General features: G+C 40.2%; 1 protein-coding gene across 1 annotated transcript in view; it reads right to left on the bottom strand.

Annotated features, from left to right (window-relative positions):
- The window catches only part of AGAP1 (ArfGAP with GTPase domain, ankyrin repeat and PH domain 1), a 234,923-nt gene that overhangs the window by 95,815 nt on the left and 116,842 nt on the right, over positions 1–22,266 (bottom strand). Inside the window, exon 8 of the mRNA XM_035891073.1 lies at positions 12,604–12,765. Within this exon, the coding sequence (XP_035746966.1) occupies positions 12,604–12,765 (162 nt within the window). The remainder of the gene's footprint in view (positions 1–12,603; positions 12,766–22,266) is intronic.

Below are 22,266 nucleotides of genomic sequence, written 5' to 3'. Positions count from 1 at the left end.
AGCAGGAATCTTTGCCATGACCCAAGGAAGGCTGAATCCAAAGAGGGTATTTCAGAACTTTTACTATGCCGTTAGTGTTGAAATGAAATAAGGCAAAGATGTCGGTAGCTGGTGGACTGAATAATAAAAAAATAGCTGGACACTTTCATCTTCTACACATGTGTTTTAAATAGAGGCGAAAAAAGCAATCCTTTTATTTAAACAGGGGAAGCAATAGACTAAAACCATCTGTAGTTGTATTTCAGACCCATTTCCCCGAGCTGAGATTTTTCTGGCTGTGAAATCCAATGCTCTACAGCTTCCCTTTACAGCTATTACCATAAATGTTCTATCAAGTTCTTTATATTCCTCCTCTGCCTCAAACCAAAGTTAAAGGGATGCTGCAATTGCACAATGACTGCAGAAGGCTGGAGTCAGGCACGGATGTACAGGACTGACATTAAAATCCTGTCAAAACTGCAGCTTGGCAGAAGACTGAGGATGATAATAAACACTTGTGAGTGGGGGAGAAGAGGTGGCACGAGATTACAGCCTACAGAAAAAAAAAAGGCAAATATTTTTAAAGTACACAGAGCTCATACCTGTGGTAGGAATAGGTGCATCCAGTCATCGTTTAGCTGTATTCAGCTTGGACACTCCAGCTATCGAGGGCTTAAATTAACCTGCTGCACTGAACGAAATTAAAAGGAAGCTCTGAGCAGAACTGGGGGATGGAGATGAAAGAGCCTCAGGAGTATTCTCTTTCCACGGCATCTACCATTTTTCCAGCCTTGTGCCTAGAGACTGTAAATCACAAAGCTATCCTGTCATGTACAGAAAGCCCCACTGAATGCCCAAGTTACTGCCTTCTTCCCTCTAATAGCAATTTCAATTAAGTAAGAAAAACAAAGCTTCCTTCTTGACAAAAAAGGGATCTCCCTGCTTTTGGAGGGTCTGGCTTCTGATACGTGGTGGCATGCCTCAAGCAAAGCAGACCTGAAGGCATGTTTGGCATGACAGGATCGTTTCCACTCGGCAGCCTAATAAGCCACTTTGTGACAAGCGAGGGACATCATCCACGGACTTGTGAGAGAAAGTCAGTCTCATGACAGTAAGGCACAGCAATCGGAAGGACTGGCTTCAATAATTTTGGAGATAGTAAGACCCTTGTTACAATCTCCCTTATCTAAAGGAAAGACAAAGTTACCTCTAGCTCATTTCCTCCTAACACGCAATGTCTGGCCATCGTAAATGAAGCATGAAAGCAAAAATGCAATATAGTATTTAGCACCCCCCGCCCCCCGCCCCAAAAGTACCTTGCTTACTACATTTTCCCTCCTAAGGAGCAATGTATTACAGTGCTAGCCAAACACCGTCTTGCTCTCCTGAAATCGAAGTATTGCTAGCAAGAAAAGAAGCAACTGTATCCTGTTAAGTCCCTTTCAAAGCCATCTTATGAAGTAAGCTCCTTCACAGAATCACAGAAGGAATTTGCCGTCTGACACAAGGAGAGGAAACATCTATTCTTAAGCGACCCTCCTGTGCTGCCAATAAGTGACAAGCATCAGCAGTAAAGACTAACTGCATTTTAGAGGACCAGCAAGCCTCAAAACATGAACTGGGAATGAGATGCTAATCTTTCCTCTACACACCTTGCCTAAAGCAGGTTTAGGTCAGGGGCAGAGATATTATGAACTACTCCCCGAGTTAACACAGTTTGCTGATTTATCTTAGCCTGCATTACACAGATGCATCTTTGTGTTTGCCTCCTTTGTACTGTATGCTGAATATGCCCTGTGGAAAGATCAAGCATGACAAGTTGTTTGAATACATAAGGACAACAAACTAGAAAGAGATGCAAGTCTTTGATGTTGCAGGATGCCACCACATCCCAAGGCAAACTAACTTCATGGCTCCTGCTGACTAGATCTACAGTCTAGATGTATAAGGGCTGTCTCTAATTCTTCTGGCATAACGTTTTCACTGGGCAGCATCAGTTCTGTTGAGAAGATGTGATCCTTACATGGTGTCACCCTGAATTGCTACAAACTGGGTGTATGATGCTATGGGCATTGCTTCTCCTGGCCATCAACTGTGTACAAAACGGAAGGGTGAAGAATATTACAAAAGGCAGCTAGTTATGGGGATTAATTTCAGGTAACTAGTTCTTAGCCACCCCATGAGGGAGAAAGAAAATGGATGGTCCTTTTGAAGACAAACCATACGGCTGTGAAATGGTTTCAGGACAGTATTTCCTGGTTTGATTCCAGGTCATGTGTTGGTTAGTCAATCTGCCACTTTTGAAGCCAGGCAGATAATCAGACACCTCAAGAACAGTTACCAACTGTGGCATGCTGGACCAGGTGAACCCATCAAGACCGTCCAAGTAATGGTGATTTGCAGAAAAATAAACACTTGGAGCACCACTAAAAGAACACATCTTGGATGAACAAGCTACACCATGATCAAGTATATAAAACGCTGTGTGACAAATACTATTTTATATCGTTGGTTAAAATGATACGCATAATAAGTTCACCTCAATTATACAGAGAGGGTCAGAGCTCTGCCCTGATCTAACAATCAGCATTGTCTTCTAACTGCAAAAAACCCTCACTTAACAATATTTGGCTTGAAATAAGAGGCTTGAGGTCTCAAGGCACCTGGAAAATAATGAACCCACACCTTACTGAATCATTTCCTACTAAAATATTTACCTTGTATTTCAAGTTAGGCAAAATAAGATGGAAAAGACAAACCGACTCTCTTCAAAGAAATGCTCAGAGCCAGAAAGAGAGCCATGTCTCTTGTCTCTACTTTTGTACTTTAACCTTCAGTCTGTATAACCTTTGGATAACTTCAAGCATCAAACCCACTCATCGGTAATTGAGAAAGGTTAGGAAACCAAGAGACTTTCACTATTAACATTTTCCGATTAAAGCTGAAAAACTGCTGCATAGCAAATAGGCAGTTAATTGCCTCATGCTAGGCAGGAAAAAGCTAAACCTTTCCTGGTAACGTACGCCATGAGCAGCAGCATCAGAAAGGAAAAGAAATAATGGAAGCAGCACCAAGGATACTTTTAATCAAAGGCAAAATCAAACATTTTCCTATTGCAGAAACCTATTGTTCAACAGTAAAGCTCTTAACGTAAAGCTATGTCTTTGCTACCTTTTATAGGTGTCAGATGACATAACCGTCATTGACAAACTTTTTTTTTTAATTTAATCAAGCACTCTCTCTAGCTCTTACCAGCAATTCTGAGGTTTTAGATAACGAAAGTCAGGGCCCTTCTTTTGCTCTCACAAAATCCATGCATCAGAAAAGCCACTCGCCTACAGTGACTTGCAAACTGGATACTCCTCATCGACCTGGACCGTGGGTGGCACACATGATCGCTGAATTAAGGGATGATATCAACTGTAACAAATGAAGGGCCCAGAGACTTGAAAGGAGATGCTCTTCCACCTGCAGGAAGGCCAGGTCTCTGTGCTTCAGCTGTCCCCCAACAATCAGCAGGTTGTGGAGCAGTTGCGTATCGGATTTAACACAGAGGCTTCTTTCACCCCTTGAACTGCATGTGCTGTGAAGAAGCTTTGAAGTGTTGGATTCCATAGGTAACGTATACACAACATCCCTGCACCCCACACTCTGATCCGGACTGAAAAGAAACAGAGCCCGCAAACAGACATGCTTGATGAGACAACCGCTCTCATGTTAATTGGAAGAGAAACTTCATTAAGCCAGAGAAGAGATAAAAGCATGATGTGTGTTTCTTGCACACACTGCGTCCTGATCCTGGCAAAACAAAGCACTGTGCTTCTGGACATATGTTAAACAAGAAATCTAATTATTACAAGCCTCTATTTAAACTTCTGAAGTATGGACATAAAAAGAAGAAATTCTGAAACTGGAATAACTGGGTAACTTTTTACTTTCTCAACTTTATGTTTAAAACTTTACTAAACTTTATTGAAATTTAAAATTTATATTATTATATGAATTTGGAAAAAATATTAAGAAAAATAAAAGTGTACTGATCTGGGAAGTTTACTAATTTCCCTGCTTAAGTCTTACTTATAAGGTCCGTAAATATGGAATGCACTGGACTTATCAAAATTTTAAGCTCTATTATTTGAGTTAGAAGAGTTTACAGTGCCACGCTTTGCTCTTGCAGTATTATGTCTTTCCTGTACGTTTCCTGTACGTTTACTTGAGAATATGTCTCTCAATTTATATTATTCTCTGTAAACATGATTTTATTTTTCAAAGTTCATAAACTCCTGTAGGATACTGTGTGAATCCGGCTCATTCACTTATTTCCTTGCAATTTTAATTTATCAAGAGGCATCACTCCTGAACACATGCAGGATCCTCACATCAAATGTAGCTCTTCAGCTTTTAATAGCTAGTGCCAGCAGATTCATCCTTCTGCTACTGCTGAACATAGTCGATGTGTTGATGTATCGGCCGCTATTTAAGCATTTTAAGACCAGAGGTCACATTTATTCCTGAGATACCAGGAAAAAACAATCACAGCTGATCCTCTGTCTCAAACTATCTGGTGACTAACCTGCCAAGAGCCATCACAGCAAAACTCATTTCAAACTGCAAACATTTAAGATTAAAACAATCTTAAACTACAAATATAACCCCCACACACACTTTGGAAGGTTAAACTATCTTTTTATACAAATGAGATTACAGGACAGCCCCCCTGATGAAGAATTCACTTTGTACAGGGGTGCAACCACTTTCAATATTAACCCTTCCATTCTGACAGATACCAATACAGAAACAGAGAACAGAACAGATTTTACAGACTTCTAAGTCCTGTATCTGTCAAACGTCAAGCACCTGAGTTACAGAGAAAGAGAGAGAGAGAGAGAGAGATGTATATTTTAAAACACAACCTGAAGTTAAAAGTACCCCCTGTTTCTAGTGAAATCAGTGCTGGATATCCACTTTCCTTACTTGATAAGTACTGACTTTTGGCGGTGGTTAAATACCGCGAGTGGTATACTGCGACACACTAACCCTGTGCCTCAAAGGTCAGGAACAGGGAGCACCTCCCAGACACCAGTCTGAAGACCTGATAAAGAGAACATTCACTATTCTCACCGTCCTGTCAGGCTGAAGTTTATGCTCCATAATAAAAATGAAGTGCTTTGGTTTGAGGTTTTTTTTTTTTTTTCTTCTCTCACGAGTAGGGACAAATGGAGAAGGTGTAACAACCAGACCTAGCTACAGGCAGAAAAAGCACTGATTTATTGAACATTGCTAGACAATCAAGTCAGCTTAATCAACATCAGTAACCAGAAAAAAAAAAATAATCTTTTTTTCCCCTATTATGAGGAACATGCCATACGCTTTCCTATTTCAGATTAAATTTTACACAAAACTAAATGCAAAATATGCATTTAAGCATCCATAAGTAAATGTCGGGAAAAAAGAAAGCTTTATAGTTCCACTCAAAAAGTTAATTTAGTCACATAAACAATTTACTGACAGACATTTGGCACTTCAGGCTGTGAACAAGATTAAGATGAGCATGAGGTTGCCAATGTCAAATTATCTGAAGATGAAAACGTGCATTTCTTGCCATTTTGGAACCAAGCACAGGATTTATTTGTGAATGCAACAATTCTTTGTATTTTAATTGGGGGGAGGGAGGGGGCAGAAAGAATCAGTTCTTAAACAAGAAAAGCAGATGGGTTTCTGGAGAACTGCAGAATTGTAAAAATCCATGTAATATAGCTCAGGACATAAACAGCAGCACCAGATAAATACAGAAGTACTTAGCTGAAATCCAGCAAAGTTGTGCAGAAATGCCCATGTACCCAAAATCCTCCTTAAACCAACATCATGACACAGACCAGTTTAAGCCTCAAAGGTTTTTTGGTGCCATCTTCCCCCCTCTACCATGGACATGGAAACAGAACAACCACTTTCACATCTTTTGTTCTTTTAACTCATCATGAAGCAATGTGTTCCCTGGATGGATGCAAAGTCCAGTGGGACCAAATGGCAATGGCTCATCTACAGTTTGGCACTCATTGAGCTGTAACCCACAGCCCGGGTGCCCTGATGAAAGGAATACTGAGAGCAGCAAGCAAGCAGACTGCAGAGGTTTTTGCACCTGATTACGTGTGGGGTTTTTTTTTTTTTTTTTTTTTTTTTTGCATGGCATGCTGGGCAGAATTTCAGGAACACCTCACATACAGATATTCTTCATCCCTATGACAGGACAGGCTTTTCCCATCATTTTGGCAACAATCACATACCAGTGAACACAAAGTAAGCACTTATATGTTGTGAAACTTGTAGGAACCTCCCCAGGAACGGCAACCTTAAATCCTCCCATTCAATTGAGATTCTTATGGCCTACAAAATGGAACGGGTAAGCATTGGGTCCTACTGTTTCTGGATGCTAATGCATTCCTACAAGAACCACAGGCAGAAAGCATTATTTAGTTTAACACTCTGAAACCCTTTTCAGAGAACTTATCCTTATGCCAACACCACTTTGGAAAAGAAAGCTCAGTGAAAAGACAAATGGGACATCTGCCCATACCTCAGAAATGTCATGTTTCCTCTCTCCGTCTGCTTTCAAGCTCAGGTAGGGCACAGGCAACACCACGCTTTTCTGACTAATGCTCAAGCTCTCAGAGAATAATCAGATTTCCTTGCTGACCTCCCTTTTCCAGCCAAGCACTGAAATGATATGGCTTCCTCCTCCTTTAAAAAGTTCTAGAAACCTGTATGAAACATCACCATTTCTAGGGTCTTACTAAGTATCAGACTGTCTTTTGTATCCTCCTCTTCATCATGCTGCAATGGAAAAAAAGATGAATGACACAACTATGAGAATAAGATAGCAGAACATCCAGCTCCAAATGTCTTGTCTCTACTTTGCGTACTTTACGGTGAGGATCCAGAAGCAGATACGCAACTCTTAGAGGCAATGAAATTTGCACAAGTGAAAACTGCTAAAATTATAGTCTAAATGAGGTGGTGCTGTCAGACTGCTTGGACAATTTGGCAAATTTAACTAATTATCACTAACAAGGATATTCCTGTCCTCTTTCTCAAGAAAGATGATCAGCAACTCATAATTTGCTTTGAAACCAAGGATGAAGTTCGAGACCAATTTATAAGGAACTTATTTGTCACCCCATGCACAGCAATCACTCTGCCCTGCATGCCTTACATTATTTTTGGGAACCACAGGTTGCAAAACTGCATCTCCTCCTGTATAAATTAAAATCAATCTGAAACACGAAGTCCTGCAGGGTAGTTCTTGCCATGCATTATTAGCCACAAGGAAGGTGCTACAGCAATTCTGAGAAAATATCAGTTTCCTATTCCCTTTCTTGACTGAGTAAAGGCATAGACACTACACTGGTGGGAGTCCAGCTACCTAGGACACTGTTGCATAGGATTTTTTAATATTTCTGGTTGACTGGGTTACTTCAGGTAAGAGCTTGTAAAAAACATCAACTACATTTTAATACTGTTATAGCTTTTGAGTATGCAGCCTCACACTGAAAGGGGATAATTTTCCAGAAAATTGCTAAAAAGTAGTACTTCATATCCCAAGTTTCCTCAAGGTATGTTAGGATGTTTAGAAAGCAAAGGCAGTAATAAGTTGTTGTGAGCGGAGTTTACCCTGACAAAGTTTCCCTCTGGAACTATTTACCAGAAGCAATTCGGCTGTTGATCACAAAAGGGTGTGAAAAGTACATGAATTTTCCTTCCTGTTCTTAAAGACAATGAAAACTACTAGCATATATACATGGCAAACTTAAAAATATTAAATATTAGCAACCCTAGAGTAACTCTAGAGCAGCTAGAAAAAAAGAAAATTACATTTGCTTTCCAGTAACTATTTCCTTCTTTAAAAAGGAGGAAAAAGCTTTTTTTTTCCGATCTAAACCATCTATACACACAAAACACAAATAATTCTGAAATTCTACGAATCTATTTGAAATGATATAATTTATCCTAGTCAAGAACTTACCTACTGCATTTGAACAACTCTAAACGATGTTTTCTGGTTCACTTTAGAAATGGAAGTGTTATGACTGTCAGAAGCAAGTTGAACCATTTTCTTTTGCAATGTGTAGCACAAGACTCCATCATTTAATCATTCCAAGTGCTTACGATCAGAAAAGTAAGGCAAGTTGTAAGGTCTGCATTAATATAAACACTCCAGTGACCTCTCATACCCCATGGCACAGTGAGAACTCAATTTCACATTAATAAACCCTAACACCAAACTGTTAGAAACTCAAAAGACACCCGGTATTACAACTTACATAAATTACAGCCGAGATCAAATGGCCCGTACAAGCAATTGTACAGTGATAAAGCTTAAGTGGATGATATTTAAACAGATAGTTGATTTACTGCAGAATTTTATATCATGCTAGAATTCAAATGACAATTTACAAGTCCAGAGGAAAGAAATCCCTGTCCCATGCAAACTACTGTTTGCAGCACTGTTTCAGAAGTGCTTAATATTGTAACTTTAAGAAAGAAATTCTTCCTCGATATTCTCAGGACACAGCCTTAGAATCCAAACTATAAAACCTGACATTTAAAAAGAGAATGAACAAGCTGCTACTTCATCTCAAGGTAGGAAATAACATCTTCAGTCTTCTGTGAGTTAAGTCTCATGAACCTAATTTTTGCAAGCTAATACAGCTGGCTGTGGTTTTTTCCATTAAAAAAAAAAAAAAAAAAGCTGTGATGCTAAGTTTGAGGATCTGTCCCTCCAGTTCTTTAAAGATGTACAAACTGCAAAGATTGCAGGACAGCACCATCTCTCATTAACGGCAGCAACACCACTAGTTAATATTGATCTGTTTTCCATAGGAAAAAACCTGCATTTTGTACTCAAGTTTGAGATGCCTCACAACAATACAACAATACTCCTGGCCAGCTTTTCCTCAATTCCTCAGAACAGTCCTGCTTTTCTACCTAAGGAAACATGCAGAAGAAAAAGAATATAAGGAATAAAGTAAAAGCTGAATTTGCAGAGCAGGAACTGTGCAGATGTACTTTCTTGAACCAAACTTTAACACCTGAACTGGTTACGCATGGCTCCCCTGAGAGCAGACAGCCCTCTTATTCCCCAGCCGTGAGCAACTATAGATAATTCCGTGTGAAAAAAATGATCCATCAAGGAAAAGATTTATCAAATTAAAAAAATTGCAGGCTTCCAATGTGATCCAGGAAAACCTCTCGGCCAATAGTTGCAGCAGCAGTAATTGTTCTAAATCTATCAATAAAGCTAAGCTGCTCCTTCATTGACTGCAAACACCAATTTCTTTCATGTAGGATTATAAGTTGATGTTCATGGTCTCTCTACTGCCATTAGGGTGATAAACAGTTTAAACTGCATCAGGACCTGACATGTAGATCAATTCTGGGTCCATAAAGAATCTACACAAGAGGTTCCCGGACAGGGATTTACTGCCCCCGGTTTTTATTCTCTCTTGCTGCTAAAATTACTTCTGTCAACTACTTACAAGAGTAAAAAAAAAAAAAAGAAAAAGAAAAAAGTAAAAAGAATTAATTTTTCATGTGCTGCTAGAACAGTCTTTTTAAATTTCTGAGTTTTTAAGGCAAATATGTTACTGCATTTAAAATTATGCTGAACAGCAGGTGGTATTTAGCTAAATAGTGAGCCAGTCGCACGACCTGCTCACTATCAAGCAGACAGCAATTTGAAACACCGAACTAAGCTGTCTACATTTTCTCCGAGGGCAGTCACAGGCTTCATGTTACCAGTGCCAAATTATATTAGACATTTAATTTTAAACCTCAGGTACTTAAATGTAAAACCTTACAACAGTAATAGTCATAAAGCAGTAGGGCATTCCATTTCAGAGAATGGATTTTTCTATTTTTCCCCTTTAATTTAACCAGCACCTCCTGTTTTGTGGCTCTGCCCACTACAAAGTAATTTATCTAATTAGGAGATGTTCACAGCTGCTTGAAAGACAGAAGCCCCAGGAAACCAAAGGTCTGGTTCAGAAGACTTTGAAAAGTTCTCCAGAGCCACACAAAGTATTAATTTAATGTGAAAAAAAGGTGCAGAGAAAAATTGAATCCCAATATGTTATTTTGTCTACAATAAAACCATGTGACAATAAGCAGGCATATTCTCTAGTACATTGGCATTTGAATTCCAAAAGATGCTTAGCTTCTCGCCATACCTGCTGCTTTCACAGTATTACCTTTTTATGACTAAAATTCAAAAATCTTTTAATGGAGAAAAAACCCTCTGAAATTAAAAAGAGTTTTTCATGCGTCAACTTACCAGCATAAAGGCTTACCGAAAGATGATACACTGATAGCAATGAGTTATTCTTGAGGTTTTGTAGTAGTTTTATTGCAGTGCCTGTTTCTGCTGATCCTTGGTTGCCTAGAACTCACTGTTCTTCCCACATATATTTTAAAAAAGCAAGTTTTCCTTTTTTTTTTTTTTTTTTTTTGAAATTAGAACCTCTGCAAGAAATTATTCAAGTCAGGCTTATTCAGAAGTACCCACCAGTCACCTGCATTTTTTGAATAAGTATTTAATAGATAATTCTAGCCATCATCTCTTTTGCTCCAGAAGTAATCACATATGAACATTAAGTCAGAAAAAGGTACCGCATATAATTGGAGTACAGAGCTCGCGTGGAAGAAAAGGTTCCCTTCACCAGGAATTTAAAACTAGCTGAAGCGCAGCATCAGGAGCAAAAGATATGTCCAGCAAATATCGCCAAAGTAAAAACAGCTTTAATGAAGTAAAGGGGAAAGGAAGAGGTAGGAATTTAGGTTATATTTCTACTTTTCAACACATTAATTACATGCCACTTTTAGCAGCTCATTGAATTCTGCATTTTGAAGGTTTTCCTCTACTGCAGCCTCAATTGTCACATCTGGTACTAAGGAGCAAGGGCACAGGATCTGCTCACCTGTCTGTAGGTATGTCAGGGTGTCAGGGACCAGAGACTACATCTTGGTTTTCACTTGCCTTCCTTCTACTGCAAACATAGAATATTCTCCAACTTTTCTTTGAAAAGCTATAGTACAAAAGAAGGGTGCAAAAAGCTGAAGCTCTGGTATAACCTTTTGAAAGGGAAATAGAATTGGGATGGATTAAAATGACAAAGCAGCTTGGGAAAAGGAAAAGGAATCTATGGCCTTAACTGTGAAACCAGTTCAGTCTAATGGAATCCGTGTAGGGGGATGCTGGTTGCCCTAAAAGACTAACCAGTTTCCAAAAGAGTGGGTGAGTTGGGTGGACAGAGAAGAGGAAAGCACTGAAGGATTTTATCGTGCTGCTTAGCTGTATCTCTGGCTGTCTCTGAGGCTAAAATAAAGGATGCTTCCTTTAGAAAATTCCCGGTTAAAATCTGTAACATTTTGATGCAAATACAATGCTTCTGAAGAAGCTGCCCACAAGTTTAGAGCTTCAGAAATGTACGTGCTTTAGCAGCTATGATCTTGAGAGCTAATGCCACACAGAGCCAAGGCGACCATGATTTTAAGCCCTCCATTCTCATAAGGTGGCACTGGAAAGCTGTCCGAAGCTGCTTGAAAACCCAGAGACAGTATCAGGGCTATACTCAGATTCAAACTGTATACAGATACACACATAAATATATATACACAACTACACACACAGAGGTACACACACACAAACACACGTATACACAAACATGTACATGGGACATGTGAAACATTTTTCATACTCCTATAATTCTCACTATTTTAGGGATAGCCATCAGAAACAGCTTTCCTCCCCATTCTCCTGTCCTATTCACATTTCTCCCCCTTATCCATATTCTCAATTTCTTCCTCAGTTCACTATTCTTTCACACACTCATCTCCTCTTCCCCTCTGTTCCATGAAGTTCCCATGATTTCTCCAACTGCCTTTTAAACCCCACGCTCCTGGACACATGTTCTTCACTGGTACAAACCTTCTCGGCAGCCCACCACAACAGCAACACCTGAGTCCCAGCCTGCCCACCCGCCACGGCTGCTCCAAGGATGCTTGTATTTGCATAGGCAGCAGGTCAGCTATAGGTGAACAGCGTTATAACCCTGTCCTTCCTAGGCACTCCATCGAGGCCAGATACATCATTTTGTTACCAAATATCATGTATACCCTTTAAAAACAACCACTCCTGTCTTGCTGTTACAATCTAATCATTGCAAAAGACCATCTGGAATAGTGTTTGCTCCTTTTAACACTGTTAAACACTCCACAGAGAAAACACTACGACTATGCCAGTAGTGTGCACATATTAAAGCAAGAGCACAGCTGAGAAAGGACATGCTGATGAAAAGATCTGGAGGATAATTTACTGCTAATACCTATCACACAGAGCAAGGAAATAAGAATATGAAGTGAAAAACCTATATTACGTTTTTTTTTATTGATCTGTTCTCTTTTATCTAATTTCTCCTTTTTCTCTCAGATGCTGGAAGTTTGGCTTCCCACAGAGCATCCGGGTGAACACCAGGTCGTATTTTTTTTCCCTTGTCTTTTTTAAAAAGCAAACCACCGAACTTCCCCTTCACCCCAAAGCAGATAAACCCCTCCCAGCTCCAGGTTTCTTACCACTGCTAATGCCAGAGTTTGCAATGACTGTTGCCTCACTCCACTGATCTGCACTGGAGACCGAGTAAGAGCGCTGATGCATACCATCCGGACGACTGTTGAAGGAGACTAGACTGATCCCACTTGCCATCTGAGACACAGATGTGCTAGTAGTCACGTTCCCTAGACATAAATGGAAAACAAATTGTGTCAATAGAGAAGACAAAATTGATTTGCATGAAGATGGATGGGTGCGTCTTAACAGAGCAGAAAACGAGATTACTTAACCAACACAAAAAACACCACAGCCCTCTCTGAAACTCTGAAGACAACAGTCCTGTGACCAGCGTGAGGCACCTCAGATTTCAGTAGCCCACTCAAATCCAGCTAGGAACTTCTGACAAAAGAACCTAAGTCTTCAAGATTTCAGCTCACTCTGTTCATTCATCTTCTGGAAAACACAATCTTCTACAACCCTGCTACCAGTCACAGTTTGCAGAGGTTCTCCACTTGTTACAGGTAGAGCATGAAAGCCTGACTGTGCACAGAAAAGAAATTTATTCCTGAAAACCACTGTTTACACAAGCAAGTGGGATGAGACAACTAAGTCAACTTGAGTTTAAAAGAATCTACCTCTAAATAACATTTCACTTAAGTATGTCCCCCAAGTGAAGCCAAGAATACAGTGATGGGGAACAAATAACAACTAGCATTGCGAGACCAAGCAAAAAACTTCCTTGCATTTTTAATCTTAAACCAATATCATGACACAAAGCACACGCTAGAGGCTTGTTCCATTAACTTAAAATGTAATTCCCGTCTCTTCCTACAGCAACACCTATCAGAACTCTAACTGAAGGCCTACTACACAGATGATGAAATACAAAGAATGGCCTTTACCCAGTAAACACTAGAAACAATTTTAGAATTTTCATGATCAGCAAGGTCTAGGGCAATAAAATGCTGGCAGGTGTGTGCAAGGGGAAGCAACAGGGACAGGTTTCTCACCATAAAACAGGAGAAGGGTGATCTGGTTGAGTGGATTTTAGAGTTGAAACAATTAAAACCTTTCCAGAAACTCAGGTTTCTGATGGTCTTACTCACAACTTTATATGGGCCGAAGTCTGCTCTGCAGTTTTGCTTTCTGAGCAGATTTTACTCCATTCCTGGCACAGGACTTGCATATTATAAAGATACAAATATTTCACAATGCTAACTTCACTCCTTGTGGCAGGCTCTCGAAAAGTACCCCACAGGTTTTCTACGGATTTAAGAATACTCTTCAAAAACACATGTAAAGGGAAAGAAACAGACACAATTTTATAGAATACCCTAACACTTTGCATTTCCATTGCACCTTCTACTGATGAGTTCAGAAAAATTAATGAATTAATTTTCAATGCTCCTGTGAGGTTGTTAATTATCTGCTATCATTTCCCCCATTTTTCAGAGGTTAAATGACCCAGGGCCACAAAGGAAGATTGTGACAGACTTGAAAATAAAACCCAGATCTCCTGACTCCCAGTTCTATCATTATGTCTTTTCCCAGAGCAGCCTTTGGGAAGACAGCAGAGCTTAGTGAACTACTTTGTGTTTATTAGAGTTGGCATAATTGTCCCTTTCTCTCCTCCCCTTTCCCAAGACTAAATCTCATCTTTAGTCCTTAACACAGATCCATCACTACACTATCTGTCCAGCTGAGTCTTGAACGCACTTACTCATTCTCAAGAACTTCTGCTTGGCAATCTCTACTTTGTAGACATGAAACACGTACGGAAAAAACTAATTTGCTCAATTATGCAAAGTCTAAGGTAGATTTTGGAACCGCGTTGGGGCCTCCCAAGGCAGTGCTTTAGCTACTGGCACATAATTCCTCTCTAATCACCTTCTCTGTCCAAAAGAATTCGATAATCAGAGCATCATCTGCTAAACTGTTGAAAAAAATGTATGCCTCCAACAACTGGTCCCCTTCAGGACATTGTGTGCTTGACCCATCGACTGAGGACAGTTTGCTAATGCTGGTATTTTAGCACCTTCTAAAGACATCTTCCAAAGACACTTTCAGCAAAGAAGTCAGGCCTACAGAAAGGAAAGCACAAAGCAGAGGATTAAATTATAGCTCAAATTTAAGTTGGAATAGAAATGGAAACACTAGCTGACGGTACGTATTTTGAGGTCTCTTATAAGAAATACCTCCTTCCAAATGAACTTCTGTGATGCCACTGACTCTCAATTTGAAAAAAACTTTTCCTCCAGTTCTCACAATCAGAAAAACTATGAATGTAATTAAATTATTTTGATGATACACCAAATTAAAGGGAGTGGCTGACATGAATATCAGAACTTGAGATCAAATAGATGCTAGAAAGTTTAGATTTAGGCTAACATAAACACCATGTCGTTCAACAAGGAGAAGTCCTAAGCCCTGCTCCTGGGGCAGAATAACCTGGTGGGGCAGCAGAGGCTGGGGACCAGTTGGTTGAGGAGCAGGACTGCTGTGAAAGACTCAAGAGTCAACGATGGATGCAGAATGTGCGCACACAGAGAATGCTGTACTCAACACAAACAACAAGCTGGGCACACCATAATAGGCATCTGAAACACTGTACTTGGTTCTGGGTCCCACAATTCAAAAGAACTGCTGGGAAGGGGGAGAAGAGCCAGCAAAGAACTGCCAAGACAGTTAAAGGTCTAATACACACGGCCCACGAGTGCTGAGGAGGCTGAGCTGGTTTAGTTTGGTTAACAGGAGGCTGATCTAACAGCTGCCTAAAGCTACTAGAAAGACACTTATAAAGGTCAAGGAGCCAAATAGGTGGTAGTTGTAGATAATAATATAAAACAGCAGCAACAATACAGCTTGGGAAGTTCAGGTGCAGCACTGGAACAGACTACCAAAAGAAGCTGGGGAATCTCCATCCTCTCAAGTTTCCAAAGCTCAGCTATGCAAAGAGACAGCTGAACTTATCCAACACTTTTGACAGTCCTGCTTCTTCAAGAAGGAGGATGGTGCAAGATGATCTCCAGAGGTCCCTTTCAAACAGCATTTCCAGGGTCTCTCAAAACTACACAGGCTTTTTCTTCTATCTTCCACCCCAAAGCAAAACAAGACAACCTCTCTGAACTCAGACGCTACTCTGTATTCCCATCTGTTTCAAAATATTTCCAACAATTTCCACTTCGACACATCTAAGCAGCAAAATAGCTGCAGTTCCTTTGACTGCAACTTAAGTTGCAGTCACAGGATGAGAGATACCAACAGGACCTTTAAATGAGTTGGTTTTAAATGAACATACAACAAAGTTACGAACTTTTTTCTGGTCCTGTTTCTGATTTTGTTTGTTAGCCTTTAACTTTGCAAAAATCAAACATACAGGTGACAATTATGTAGCAGATTAATCCAAACTCTTTGCTTTGCTTTGTGCTGTAGCACCTTTTGGAGCATCTTTAGATTATCACTGGTAAATAGCTTTGGAAACAACTTATTTTTCATGAGCATCTACCCTGCCAGACTCAAGAGCAAAGCCACAAAAGCACACTTTTAGCCTGTAGCCATCTTTCAGATTGCACCTAGCAAAATAGGAAGCTACATGTGATTAATTCCTCCAAGGGCATCTTTGTCACAAAGATCATGAAGGAGAAAACTGGTACGTGAAAGCCGGGATGGAGCGTATCCTAGGTATCATGGGAAAACGGGAACAATTACTGGACATCTTTGCCTGGACGACACATCCTCATTACTCTGTGCTGGGTGGCTGAGTTGCAGAGAGCAGCAATATTTGTATGTTGACATCTTTCACCTACTTGACAAATTTTTGAACAGAAGTGTCCAGTCACTTTCTAACCATGACATAAAATCAAAAATTTAAAAGGATACCCAGTGTAATATCAAGACTTCTACATCATCATGTCAGCACCAAAAGCTTTACTTTCATCTTAATGCCATCTTCTGAAACTCCACACCCCACATTATGACACTAACCTATTGAGGAAGTGACTTATTCTGCAAATCAAATAGGAATTTTTCTTTTGCTTCACATTTCTGAAAGGTATGGGCTGCTAGCAAGAAATAGGTGCCACGTCCCACCATGTAATACTTTACTGGTCAATGAAGCAACCCAACTCAGCTCTACCTTTTCTATTGCCATGGTCTGATAACTCTGCTACCTGCAACCCTTGTGATAACATTTATTCAAGGTTAAATCCCACTTTTTTCACATGCTCTAAGATTCTCATGATGTATCAGACCATGCAAGCCAGAATCCATGGGTAGATATCAGAAGGGCTGGACTACAGAAAACAGAGTATGCCCTTTCGTCTCCCCCTGCTGAATGTGTTCAGCTTTAGCACTAACTTGTTACTTACAACCTTATTTACAAATCGTCATTTCCCAATCCATTGTTAATTTTCCCATTTCTCAGTCTAATCGCAGCATGCCCAGGATTGCACCACCCCAGTAGGCACTAATGTTATCACACCAAACCAAGGACTACTGGAAGTCAAATGCTGTTCTTGCACATTTTGTATGCTGCACAAAGCTTCTACAAAACATTCTTACAGTTTTTCCAGTTTATAACAGACAAACCCCAATCCAGACCTCCACAAAGCAACTGTCCTTTGTTTCTGCTCAAGGATAAAGCCTCAACACCAGAAATCATCTCAGCCTTTTGGCAAATAAGCAAGAGATGGTTAAAAAGAGGTGGCCAGCCATACTCGCTGAAAAGTAAACCCTGTATATTGGGTTAGGCACATGAAGCCTTTACCTCAAGCTCTTACAAGCAGTGCCTTGATGCATCCTGCATCTGTTGACTCCCCTATCTGCACATGTATACACACACACGTATCTATCTATACGTAGACAGACAGATACATATCTCGACACTAACATGAAATCCATGGTCAGCTACCTGGCCCATTCTGGAGTTGTGAAAGAGGGTCTCTTCAAATACATCATATATGCATCAGCTGGTTGCTTAAGTTGATTAGCAGGGGGCAGTTAAATTACTATGCTAATCCATGTATTCTCAGCACTGTTTCCTTGATATGGATATGTGTATATGCTTACCGGGAAGCCTTGATTAGTTCAAGCTTCAATGTGTCAAAGGCTCCAGATTCTTTCCAAAGAATAATTTTAGCTGTACTAACATCCCTAAAATGTGGGAGCTGATTTGAAAAGGTACTTACCTCTACCATATGCTATTTTTCTTTAAACAATTTGCATTTCAAAGTGAATATGGCATTTATATTTGAATGAATATCAGTATGTTGCCAGAACTGGTCTCAAATGAGCGAAAAAAGATGCTGGTCTCCTATTGAACAAAAATGTTTTCATCTACCAAAGGAGCATCAAAGGAAGAGTTCCTCTTTCTAGCTCTAGACAGCTTTATTAAAACTATCTTTTCTGATATTATAAAATACCTCGTTATGATCGCGCTTACAAAACGTTCAAACAATTAAGCTCTACAATAACCATCCAAATTAAGATTCAAGGTAATTTCCAGGTTTGGTCAGTGCTCTGCACAAGAACCTCTACGAAAAGTGAGCGTGCTCACAAAAAATCTGATTTATATATCCATCTATTCAGTGTAAGTAGCCGCAAACAGCAAAGAGGAAGTAAAGAGACACAGCATAAGAGGAATTAAGCAGAGGAGTGCATGCCTGTGTGTACGTATGTACATATTAAGAGGCTAATAGAAACACACACACTGTGGGCAGAACGCGTCTCCATTTCCCATGCTCAGAGGGACTCACTTTGGCTCTTCATACACAGTTGTTTCAGATTTACAAAACAACAGACCATAAATGCAACGTCAGATTACAACACTCAGAAACATTATGAAAATAACAAAGATTTATACAAACACAGGACCACAGAAGACACTAACTGCGCATCTAGTTAGTAAGAACCAAAAGATAAAGACTCTGTGTATTATAAAGATTTCAATAAAAGATACGATAAAGTTTAACATAAATGTTATCTTACATACATGCAGTAACCTTCCCAATGAAAAAAGAAACCATTCAGGGTTTTTGTCATGTTGCTCTTGGAACAGTATGGTGGACAGCATTTTTAGCAATTGCCCTTTTGCTGTCTTTTAACTTAACAAAAATAATATAGTAAATTGTCACTAGGCATCACAGATTATTTTAAACAGACACATCACTTCAAGCCTTCATCAACTACGCCATCTACTAATTACAAATACAGAATTAATATAATTCACAACTGTACCTTAAAAAGTGAGATACAAGTGACTTAAATACATGGAGGTGGGCTCTATTTCCTGCTGTAGACACATTTGTGATCTCTCCCAAACAAATCACTTGGTTACAAGAAGTTACATTCAGGAGTGCAACTAATATACTCTTGAATTTATGAGACGAGCAGACATTGCAAGAGTCGTGAAGCAGAACTGTATTTTTCCGTGAAGCAGCAGTGTATGAGACCCGCAGAGAGTGGCTGCACAGAAGCACAGAAAGACCCGATCAGTTGAACTACAGCCTACTGCTATGCTTTCACCATGGCCATGTTTTATTTGCGTTACGCTCTTCATGTTCATGACGAGTTTCTCTTCCAAAAAAAGAAATAAACCTCTTAAGGCCAGAGGGCTGAGCTCACCAGCTGTTAGAACTAATGAAAAATACATTAGAGTTGTGGGTCAGGAAATCCTGACTCTTGATATCAGAGGGTTAATTGTTTCAAATCATGTTGGGTCAATTTATGTTGCAGGAATACTGCCTATTCTTGAAATGCCCTCTAATTCAGTAAAAGACACCATCAAGTAGATTAGATTGGCTGTTGGTCGCCCGTTCGAAATCCATACCCAACATTGCTCCCTGAAGTTTCTTCAGGCATTAGGGTGCAAAAGGAAAGTAAAAGAGGTCACTTTGCTAGCTGCAGAAAGATGAAAAGTATTCCCTTCCCCTTTCCTCAAGTCTGTATAACATTCAGGAATTGTTCCCAGAATTGTGCAGAAATCTTTCCGGTGGCCAAAACTTTCCTAAGAAGCAGCTGACCATCCAAAGCTCTGACGCTTGCTGCTTTGTGCTTTGCCTGTTCATATGAATGTGGGGACAACTCCTACTTTAGCTGAGGAAAATTTGGGGATAGCTCTTCTGGGTTCCATCACTTTGCTGTCTGAGATCACAGCATTCATCTTTTACTGATGCATCCTCCTTTCCTTGCCAGCTCTGGAGATCATGCCCTGCACTGAAATCTGGGAAAACTGCTACTTACAGCTCCTTGCCTCTCCAACTGAGTAGAGTAAGTCGGCACTTGAAAGGAAGGTACTGCCCAGCTGTCAGAGCACTGGCTGGCCACGTTTTCAGGAAGATCATCTGTGGAACCAGGGCTGGAGATCTCCAACTTCCATAACCAGGTCCTTGTGTGGGGTTATTAGCGAGGGAAAACCTACTAAAGTATTGCTACAGATTCTGTTTTGATCCAATGGCAGCGTGCAAACAACGCATCATTTCTGCCTTGGGCTTATCAGAGACCTAAAATAACTTGAGGTTACTTGCACATGGACAAGAAAGAGTGAGACGACAGTATCTTTCCAAAACACGCTGGTTCCAGTATTGAAACTTTCCTTCAATACACTGACAATTATTTTTCAATACTTGCAGACAACTTGCTTGTGGGTTTAACTTATATTTATTATTTTTTTCAGAAGAATTTATTATCTGAACAAATTTCCTGAAGATAAACAGCTATTAATAGAGGAAGACCTTCCATCTCACAGCCTGGCAGGGCAGCCTCTGCAAACCGGGCTTGATTAGTAGTGTACAAACCGAGAAGGGTCAATACTAATGAACAAACAAGGCAATGCCAAGAAATATCCTGGCAGTGAAGGACATGGTGCTGGGAGTATAACGAGAAAAGCTATTATTCTCAGAGCACGCCAAACCAACACAGCAAGTGTGGAGGAAAATTAAGTCATCAGAGGAGATGTCTCTTCTAAAAGAAAGTCAAACTCAAGATCTTCACCAAGGGCTTCTGCTCAAGATCCCAGACTATTTATTCTGCTGGGATCAAAGCGTGCTTTCCTTTCCCAGCAGGCATATTGCTATTTTTTTAGTAGTTTTAACAAGTAACAGTAATAAATAAGGTATGCTTTGCTTTCTGGGCAAGTCCTGACTGAGGTTACCTGCTTGTTAAGGGACTGCATCTTTAAGACCCAGAGGTGACCGTTTTACACTGGCAAATGCTCTACTTTGTACTGATGTTATTCGGTTGTGAATTCTGTTAGCAATTGTGAATTCAACTTTGCAAAAAATAACAGCGCAAAATCAAATAATTTGGAGTTATTATACTGCTTGCAGGTAAAGTGAAGCATGTGTAGGGCCTGAGGCAAAAGATGTAAAATGCTTCCTAATCCCTTTGACTGTCTGTGGAAGTTATTAATAATGAAATTGGAGAGGGGGTGGGGAGGGAGGAGGACTTACCTGCATGCTGGATCTACATCAAAACCTGGTAAGATTAACTGAACTAACTTTGGGAGCTTTGCATGAGCCTACAAACCTCCTCGAACCCTGCAGGCTGTGACCAGGGCCCCTTCGGGATGGGGAGGGACGACTGCCAGTATTCAAATATCCTCCAGACTCTTAAGAAAATGGAACAAAGAAACTTTATTTTCGAAAAAGAGACAATAGATACGAATGCGAGATGACTTTTTTTTTTAATAGCTATTGCCACTGTAACAGCAGCTAAGCGAATGCATGTCTGCAGTGTGAGCAGTTTTGATAAACAGCCTCTGCGGGCCACACAACGGGGATAATGTATCCTTAAGTACTGCCAATGAGCTGCCATTCTGCACAGCCAATTACTTCTGTGCGTCTGTCACTCAAAGGAAAAATGACTGAGCCCATTAGATCAAACCTTTGTCACTGTTCCTAATGCACTCTTAGGCCTCATTAATCTGAGGGAGCAGCAACACAGCCGCCGGTGCCTCATTGCCTCCCCCCACAACAGGCCCACGTGAATCTTCTCATCTCTCCCCCAAGTGCACCACGTTAATCAAGCTCTCCTTATTACCCCGGTCCCTGTCACGGCGGAGAGCCCTCTCTCTCTTAAATGCTCTCATTATGGTCCATCTTTAGAGCTGGCTGAAGGGGGGGAAAAAAAAAAAAAAAAAAAAAGAGCTAGAGAGAAAGAGAAGAGGAAAAAGCAAGTCCGATCACATTAATATTCATGACAATAATTAGTATTCTAGGTCACTGAATATTCATGCTATTAGTTTGGTTTTTTATGGGTTTGCTGGATGTCCTGATTGCTGGAGTGTGGAGGAAAACAGCATGGTTGGGACTTTAGATGTCAACGGCAGTTCAATACTCAAAACACATTTGTGAATTTTTTTTCCCTTTTGGTAAATCAGCTTCAACCCTCCTGATGGCTTTAATATTTTAAAATCACTGGGGGAAAAAGAACGAGCAACTCTGCAAAGGTCTTAACATCCAACCGGTTAGTATTACAACGTGTAACCATCAAAAACTCGGTGAGATTGCATCGGGTGGACAAGACAGATCTGTGATTTTATTTAGGATACGGCGCAACGGAGGCATGAAAATCGACCAGAGTGAAACAGGCACCGACTGCATCTTGTCCGGCATCTACAGTCATTCGCTTGAAGCTTCATGACACATTTCTACCCTTTATCTACCTAACCACCATTAGAGATGGGCACC

Source organism: Egretta garzetta, unplaced genomic scaffold (assembly GCF_000687185.1).
Source record: "Egretta garzetta isolate BGI_Z169 unplaced genomic scaffold, ASM68718v1 scaffold113, whole genome shotgun sequence".
Taxonomy (NCBI): Eukaryota; Metazoa; Chordata; class Aves; order Pelecaniformes; family Ardeidae; genus Egretta; species Egretta garzetta.
Note: the sequence above shows the minus strand (reverse complement) of the source record. Positions and strands in the feature narration are given on the sequence as shown.